Genomic DNA, 9,803 nt, shown 5'->3' with positions numbered 1-9,803 from the left:
GTGAAACTTGGACCAGTTTCTATTCTCCAAATGAAATATGTACAAGTGTAAATACACTTCATGTTGTTCTTTTTTTTTTTTTTTTTTTTTTTTTAATAAGTTTAGTTAGCTTGATAATTCACAAAGAGCTGATTGCAACCACCACATGAGGTAATATAATAACCTGTGGCGCAACAGTCCGTGAGGCTGGCCTCACTGCCTGGGTGAGCGATCATCCAAGTTGAGGGGTGACATGCAGTCAGAACGACGAACTCCCAGTTATTGTTGTAGGTTTCCGTGACTGGGTTACGTTACTCGTTTGTAGCTCCCCAATTTCCTCACGATGGTTAGTGGCCACCCGTCCCATACACAGACCGAAATCTCAGGCGAAAAGTTGTTACACTTCTCCTAGGAGACTCGAACCTGAATGCATCCCATAGTCAGAGCACAAAGCATGACACCTTAGACCACACAGCCACGGTGTGGGACACAGAGCATTCCCTGACATTCGCTACGAGACTCGGCAGCAAGCAGCCCGGCATCAGCGATTGTCTTTCCCGGTGAACGGGGTCTGTGACAGTCTGTTTTTTTTCGCTCTCCCTGCCTTCGCTTTCTTTCCCTTTCTGTTGACATTGCAGACTGACGCCAGTATAATCCTCCCTCGGAAGTTGTGTTGTGTCGTGTCCGTGTGTTGAAGATTGTGGCTTAATATGGCACCACAAAAGTTTACATTACAACAAAGGATTTATCTTGTCGAGTGTTACTTTGGAAAGAGGAATTGTGGAGAAGTGCGACGACGTTTTGCAACAAAATTTCCTGGTGTTCCCGTTCCACATAGGACCACTATATTAAACCACGTAAAAAAGTTTAGGGCAACAGGGTCAGTTCTGAATAAAAGTGGAAAGAAAAATGGGGAAATCTAAAAAATAAAGTATACAAAGACAATCTGCACACCATCCATGAGTTAAAAGAGAGTATTGTACGAGAAATCGGGAGAGTTACAGTAGACGAACTTGCACGTGTAAATGCCGATTTCCTTCGGCGATGCCACTAATGTGTTGCAGCAGAGGGACATCATTTTCTACACCTTCTGTAGTGAAGGTTAGTACACAATATGAAAACTATAATATTAATAGCAGACTCTAGCAACTGTCGCGGACCCCATTAACCACGAAAGACAAGCGCTGATGCCGGGCTGCTTGCTGCCAAGTCTCGTAGCGAATGTCAGGGAATGCTGTGTATATGTAATCTAAAATACCCAGAGATTGTGTTCAATATTCGAGCCCATTTTGACAGAAATAAAAAGACTGTGAAACTTGTGCAAAACTGGCCCTTAACCTTATGGTGCCCTAAGTGGTTCCAACCTACATAAAGTTTTACTCTCAAAGTCCTAGGTTTATGAGGAATTCCCAAAGGAAAAAAAAAATGAATATCAACATATCTTTGATAGGCCCAATGCGGTAGAAGTTTCAAAAGAAAACAAAGCTTTGTTCTATAATATATTTCATGAAAAATCTGCAGTACAGGTTATCACATTTTCACAGCTATAAAAAAATTTACAACACACAAATAAAACAATCTTTAGTATGTATCTCAATTTGGTAACTATTAATTCATTTTTCACTTAATTATTATAAAATATCTAGTAGGCAATAAAGCCCTAATCTGTACAAAAAAAACATATTAAATGTATACTACTTTTGGTTTTATTAATTTATTTTTTAAAACATACCAACTAAATTATGATTTTTACGCTGAAATTTCTCAGCAAAAAGAAGATTCGCTAGAATAGATCAGATTTGCATCCACTGAGAAAAATACGTATGCATATCCTGCATTGGCTAGACAAACAGAATTAAATGATTATCACTTCTTTGCCATTTTAATAATGAAAATCATTAATTTCTTTAACCAAATGAAACTGCATCCCTAGAATTATTTCTTAATAGCACAACATACAGATTAATAACAAAATTTAGACACAAGTATTTATTGATTAGTAGAAGAAACTTTCTCAGAATTCACTGCTGGCCATAATGTGGTTGTGATTGTAGAATGCTTGAAATATTAGGATGAAAAAGCAGGCCCTGTAGCTAGATATTTTGGTGTCCTAGATAGTATTGTCAAAATTTTAAAATTTTTCAAAATATCATACCACCAGGGACTACAGAACGGTTTTCCAGTGAAAGGAATGAATTTTGTAAGTTCTCTCTCATATATAACGCAATGTAATTGTGAAAATTATTTGTTTATAAAAAAAATATTTTTTCAAATTTAATTACGCAGCCAAGGGATATTGTGTGCCAGAGAATTCTGCAGCGAAAGAGTTAATGGAACTTCATGAAGTGACATCACCCAGTTACATTGTTTAGCACTGTCAGGATAAATGTAGCCCGAACTTATTTTAAACCTGTCTCTGCTCCTATTTGCATTTCCACAAGCGAATAGACTGTTGAGAATTGGACAGAAGATATAATGGACTGCATATTATTATCGTAACCAACTTACAATTTCAGTAGTCAAGGATTGGTTGGACATTATGTTTTTAATAGAAACTATTTTTTTAAAAATTTCTTTAGTGTCAAAGAACTATAGTGAACGTATTTTGATATCCTTCTAGAAATGAATTAAAATTCTTCCCAATTGGAGATGCTGGACTACGTTATCTGCATGACAGGCTTCAAAAGCAGTGTTAAAAAGCTATGGCAGAGAGGAACTCACGATATTTACAAATATTTAGTTTCCACTGTGGATAACTTCTTCATGACACACAATTATCACACCCTGAAAATTAATTCAATCCGGTTATGATACCGAGTGTCATGCAGTAACACTCCCAACATGAATCTAGCAGACACACGTGAAAAAAGTAAACCCATTGACGATTGCATGCAAGGAAATCAGAAACCATACTGTCCTAGGTTCTTCGTAATACTGGCAGTTTTAACATGAATATTCAAAAGCCTTTGCTTTACAAAGTCAAAATAGATTACCAGTACCCTAATCTGCACTAGTGGACAATTACTAAATCGGAAAAGGTAATTACAATAGAATTCACAGTTTTATCCACATACAATAGACACAGCACACGTAATATCTTCTTATACATAATGACAATGTGAAGTCACGGATACATAAATATACACCATAATATATTATATCTTGTTTAAGGCAATGTACCCAGAGGAGATAGCAAATTGTCAGATTGGAAATCCCATGGTCAGTGGTTTCAAATAGGAATGGCTTGGAAATCTCTGAGCCTGTGCAAATCTAGCTTGCGACAGGAGCACAATCACTGGGTGGTAAAAAGCAATTGTGGTGATAGATATAAGTAGGGGTGTGCAAGATCCAGAAAAGTTGGTAACGGGATCGGGAAAAACAATTTCCCATCCCAATCCCAACTTTGGGAAATGATTTCTCGAGTTTTCAGGATCCTGAAAATTCAGGAAAATTTCAAATGGACATTTTTAAAAGTGGTAAATTCTCGATGTTTTCTGCATTGTAAGTGTCTGAAAGTTCTTGGAAATTGTTAGATTTTATTCCAGAAATACAAAAAAACAATCACTCAAGGGAAAATGACATGTAGAATTCGAGATTTCAACAGCGTCTGGAAATTTTGAACATATCCCATCCCAAAAATTTCCTGTGAAATGTTCCCATCCCGAATGTTGTCATTTAAAAAAGGTCCCGATCTTGTATTTAAAAGAAACTGTCCTGCCCACTCTTAGTTATAAGATAAACACCATAGATCAGGCAAATCCAAGCAATTTAAAAATATAGAAATTGTTGGTGAATTTACCTGAGCCATGATACGAAGCAAAGAGAATGGCTAGAAGAATGCAAATCATTCTCAACTACATATACAGACCACTGCATTTACAGCCTGACTGAGCAAAGAACAAACTTGAAATTTTAGTTTTCATTTTTCAGTCTTAATGCAGGGAGGGTCATGTGAACCCGTGAACCAATGGGTTTGGTCCAGTAGCCATGGCGAGGTGAAATTCTTGTGGTAATCTGCATTGTCTAACTTAAGCCTCACAGCAAAAGTTTTGAAACAGGTGGCAAAGGCAGCCAACAAGGTGCGGCTACGCAAACGAATGGGTCTCCGATTCTCTGCCTCTCCCTGAACTGTGAGTGAGCAAAGAACATGTTGACAGCAGAAGGTCTCATTTAAGACAGGACAAAAATCAGGACTGTGTCAACGTCACTTTTTGCACTTCAAAACTCCCACATCTGGAGACAAAAGAGTCGGGGTTTGTTAAATATTTTTGGACTCTGACCAGCGCATACCATCTGCTAATTTGATATCTCTTATGCACACATGACCTTAATGCTCCAGGAGGAGAAATGTACATTTTTCAAACTTGTTACCTATTATTTTTGTCAACATTATGTACAATGAACAAATAAATACAGTATATGCTTGAAAAAATCTCTGAACATAAAATTGTGCACATATAACAGTACATACACATCACATATATGTTTTCCTCTGAAATAAATAGGTCAGAAAGAAACTACTGAACTAAATTCTTACATACATTTTTATTAACTTTCAAGATTATAAATGGGAAACTTAGTTGTTGCACTAGCAACAATAGGCCTTTTATGCAACATTTTTTCATAGTTTTAACCCATTGTTATGCAGAGAAAGGGTCTACTATCAACTGGAAGACAGAGATGTATGTAGGATGTACAAAGAAGTTTAGTAGACATTTTAAAGATCCGAAAGGATTATTAGTGGAGACATGAACAATTTGTTTTATTTGCCCTTTCTAATATTTGCTAGGGAACTTCTCTGATCAAAGCACGAAGTTTCGAGTAAATATAACATGTGTTATATAACAAATTTTATAATTAAGAGGTTTCTCCATGTATCCGAGTGAGAAGTTCCGTCAGGGGCATACCCAGGATTTTTATAAGGGGAGGATTCTCTTCTTAGTTTAGTTGTCAGTTCTATATTTTGTCCCCTTTTCTATTTTGTTTTTTATTACTGAGGTCCAAAACTCATGGACAATACTCAGATATTACAATCACTTCTCAATAAAACTCGGATGAGTTAGAAAACTATAAACAGTTCCTCCAGTTTTTGGTGCATATGCTAATTAAATTTCTGAGCCATATTAACCGAATACAAAAATCCATGATATTTCATGATTTTTAGAGTGCATTTTCCACTCAGATAGACTAATCAGGATTTTACCTACAGTTTAAAGTGAGAACGTAATAACTGCACAACGTGTCTCCATTAGAGATTGAACCTGCGACCTTTCGTTTACAAGGCAACAGCATTATGACTGCACCAATGGGGAGGCTTGCTCATGATTTTTAAAAACATGTAAACATGCTGGTATTCGCTTTTGATAACATTAGAACTAAAACACAAAGTTCATGCCTCTTACCAGGAACAAACTTTATCTAATGTACCATATTGTTTCAGAAATATTACCTTTGATCTGCATTTCCATGATATACAAACAAAAAAGAAATGAAATGCTATAACAGAATAGTAAGGATAAATTCCTTTTTTTCCATTTTGAAAGTTTCCTTATTTCAATGCACACGGAAATCATAAATTAATTACTAATGTAATGAACCTTCAAGTAAAACTGAATAACATTTCATTCAACATAATATTCTTGCGACAACCTTTGGCTGCACTCAACATGCATATTAACATAAAATTATTTCTAATTAATTGAATTAGGCTGATATGGTAAAATAATGGTGTACAAAACATAATGATAAAATATAAATTAAACATTAAAATGTAAATGGGGCAATATCATAAATTCGTTGTTAAATTATTCTGAAGCAAAATAAAATACATGGCAAAGAAGTTCATTGCAAAATAACACTGAAAGAACATAACGCAGTTCATACCAAATTATCCATGACTAGAAAAATTATGGCTAAAAATGTATTTAAGAAAAAAGTATAGTGATGAAAGGAACTTAAAAAATTCAGCCACTCTTCAACTATTTTAGTGAAACAATTTTCACTACATGCATAGCATTACAACAAAACCTTTGGCTCAGAACCTGAAACTCTGTTCTTTCAAGTATTAAATAATGAAGTAATAATAATCATTAAAATATAAAAGTTCATTACATTACTGATATCCACATAACTCTTCGTGGCTTTACTTAAAAACTAAATTTTGTATTATGCAGAACCGAGACCTGCTTATGAGAGTTGAAGTTCATTTATTTTTAAAATAACCATGCTTTCCTTATGTTTAAAATTCATATGCTATTTGTTAAAGTGGAAAAATGTGAAAGAACTAACAGGAGGTAGAAGAAAGCTTAATGCAAAAACTGAAAGACTAGAAATTTAACTTTCACAGTTGCACAAGAGCGAACATTACTTCCGTATTTCACATATATCTACCAAAACTTTGTCTTATTATCATCTTACAATATCTACATATATAGTTGTAACAATTTTTTTGAAACTCCAGGAGGCTTTAATAGTTTTTCTACATTGTTAATATTGTTGTGCTTTACGTATCTACAGGAGGGCTAAGTTGAATTGGAATGAACAAAAACATCTTTACCTGGATCGATGTCATTTCTCTGTACTAACTGGTGAAAACTAACCACCTATCATGTCACATGCTTCCTTTAGAAATTAATATTGTGGCAGCTCAGCCAGATCGTAACAAGCCTTGAGGAGAGATGTGGACCAGAAACTATTTGAACTAGCAGCCCAGTTGGTAGAGTACTGGCAAGGAATATTAGGGTTCTTTATTCAAACTATGGTAAAACTCATTGAGTGAGTTACAGTATTTCATTGCATAATCGTCACATGCTGTTCTTGTGTACAAAAATTGTTTATCGACAACAGATAAGATGTTAGTTAAAATAAATTCCTCTCAGACTGCAACCCCCATAAAAACGAATGTGGATGTCAGAGCCAGATTAATGGGGACACTTGCATTTCTATTTCTGAGAGACATGTAGATGGCTGACATGGTTGCCAACTCTAGCAAGATGTCACAAAATCTGGAGGAATTATACGTTGGCAATGGATATCACGAACATGCAAGAGAACAACTTTGGCTCCTTCGGGAGTTACATGGCCAGTCTGTGAATGCCAATAGGGTGTCTTGAGTAAAATACCTATATAAATGTGTCAGTTAACGAAACCAATGATAGCGGCACATAATCTTCGGACACAAATTAAATTTTGTAATTCCGTACTTTGCAACACTAGTAATTTTTCTTAAGTGTAATATTTCGACTATAATGCACAAATAAATAACAACTAATGTGTTAAAGTTTCTTTCAAGCCAGAAAATGTTCAAGTAGCAATAATACCGGCGAGAAAAAAAAAAGCTTCACATAATGATCATGCCACTTTCTTTGCATAATGTCTGAGACAATTATGCAGCGAAATACAGTATGTAAACAGTCTTCGCACACAAAAAGTATGTCGTACAACATAATGCAAAGTTACAGAAATAAGGAAGTAATGCTCGTTCCACTTATGCTGGTACACTCAGTACAAAAGCTCCACGACTAATAATAAAAATGGCAGGTTCAATCAAGTGTCTAGTCTTGAATCTTTAATTGACGACTATCATTGTTACCTGCAAACATCAGTTGGACGAACATAGCAACAATATAAAATCAACAGTCTTTTTTTTTTAGGTAAACAACGTCACATAAGACATACTCTGACTCTCGTGTGCAAACATTGCACACGTTCTACAAACATGTTACAATTAAATTATCACATACAACAATATACATACACGTAGCAGGTACTTTTACAATCTTTATGGCACTACTTAAGGAATGTGGAGAGGTAAGGTAAATATGACACCAGCAATGTTGTAGTGGTTACATGACACGTGGATAGTAGTATGCATTCATACCAAGTAGTGTATGATTACTCCAGTGCTTTCGATATGTTTTGTACATAAGTACAGGAACATAGCTTGGATTATTTGGCATGCGTCAGCAGAGAGATAAATGTCAAGAGTGTACAGACATGGATAAAACTTCTAATATAATTCATTAATTATAATATGCTACATATGTACACATATACATACATATTTGCCAAAAATGGCTCTGCATTTAAACTTTTTCTTTTCACCACACACAACAATCTTACAAGCAGTTCAGTTAAGTTCAAAGTACAGTGAATATGATCTTGATATAAATTTTGATGTAAGGAAGTACTCTTTCTAGTAAATAATAAAAATATCAACCATCAGTAGTTAACATGATGAAATCACCGAGTGAAATGCTCATATTACAATAAAAAAGGGGGTAATTAACAAGTTTATATGGGTGTAATTTAGTCGTATGTTGTAAATTTGAGGGAGAATTCACAACAAAGAGACAGGTGTTGCTTGAGGATTTCACCAATGGAAAACAAGCTTGTGCAGGCTGCCATGCCGGTACAGTATGGAACGTTGCTGCTGATTGGCTAGTTCCCAAGTGACACATGTTACCTGTTGCATCAGTGTGAAATCTCCCTAAGTGTAACGAAAAGAACGGTCACATTTGAAGAGAAACAGTACCATGATTTATTTCTATTCGTACTGTTTGTCACTTTGTTACAATAGAGATTCTGTTGAGTTCATTCTATCATTCATTCTTCGTTTTATCTGTTCTTTCTCGAAATTTTTCACGGTATGGGCTCGCTAATGTTGCAATTTTTGTCCTATTCGTTTAGAATATCTTTTTGACCATACTCACATGCAACAACTAATATTTAAAACACTGAATGTACTACGTATGTATGTAAATTTTAATGTACATTAAAGGCTATATTGTCTTCAACCATCATTCCATACAATAGCACAAACAAAGGGGTTAAAAAAGTCTAAACAAAATGTAAACATAACTTTCAGCAAGTTTAGACTGTTTATTGTACATAGGTTTGCAACCCGAAAATAAATATTTACATGAATATTCACACAAAATGCATTCATTTACCTTCAATTCATTAACTATTGTCACAAACTCTTGTTTCCTGATTGTATTATTAAAGATAAATATTGTTCACTGTACTCTTGGACTTACTGAATGATAGTCATAATAATCACGGCCTTTGTGCATGGCAACACTATTTCTTAAGAGTTCATTTATCTACAGAGTTTGAATAACAAGAAATTATCAATCATTAAGACAGCCTATATCACGTACATGTCACACATGTTCTATAAAGCGTCATTGTTACTGGATGTTGAAATAAACATTTTGGAATAAATCTTTGCTACCATAGTCAATGCTTAGAGCAGCTGCTGTTGAATAAATTTAAAAATGGCACGTTACACTTTTACATAATGCTTCTCATCACATGAGAGCAACTATAGCTACCGTACATAGCACAGATTACTGCATGTACAATTGTTTATACTCTGAATAGGATAAATGGTTTGGCATCTTTTTTATCATAGTGAACATTCAACAACACTCATCAGTACAAACGTTTCATAATTTGTATATATATATTTACCTGCTGGAATGCTAACGGAATGTTATCCGTTCTCTACACGGAGCTTTCACCGTATCTTCAGAGAGATTTATCCTGCTCCCAGTTCAGCAGAATCTAGCCTGGCTTGATGCAACCAATCGCGTAAGATCTGCGTTCGCTCAGCGAGAGATGCTTCACTTGTTTGTTGGTTCGCCTCGGCTTGTTGTTGGTGCTGACGGAAAGCCTGTATCTGCTCGGTTAGGGACGGTCCGATCATCAGGGACTGTCCCGCTGCTAGTGTCGGCCAGCAACTTTCTGGGTAAAGCAAAGGTGGAGGCCCTGAAGAAAATATGACGACACCTCATAACTAAACAAACTCCTTGAGCGAAAGG

General features: G+C 35.4%; 1 protein-coding gene across 2 annotated transcripts in view; it reads right to left on the bottom strand.

Moving 5' to 3' along the window:
* Positions 1-1,495: 1,495 nt before the first annotated feature.
* The window catches only part of Cep164 (centrosomal protein 164), a 72,820-nt gene continuing 64,512 nt past the window's right edge, over positions 1,496-9,803 (bottom strand). For both annotated transcript variants that reach the window (XM_083114085.1, XM_083114086.1), the window contains one exon: positions 1,496-9,750. In XM_083114085.1, coding sequence (XP_082970211.1) covers positions 9,521-9,750 — 230 coding nt within the window. In that variant the 3' untranslated portion in view covers positions 1,496-9,520. The remainder of the gene's footprint in view (positions 9,751-9,803) is intronic.

The sequence above is a fragment of the Lepisma saccharinum genome, chromosome 28 (assembly GCF_977018435.1).
Source record: "Lepisma saccharinum chromosome 28, izLepSacc3.1, whole genome shotgun sequence".
Classification (NCBI taxonomy): domain Eukaryota; kingdom Metazoa; phylum Arthropoda; class Insecta; order Zygentoma; family Lepismatidae; genus Lepisma; species Lepisma saccharinum.
The sequence above is the reverse complement of the archived record's forward strand: the minus strand, read 5'-3'. Positions and strand labels throughout refer to the sequence as shown.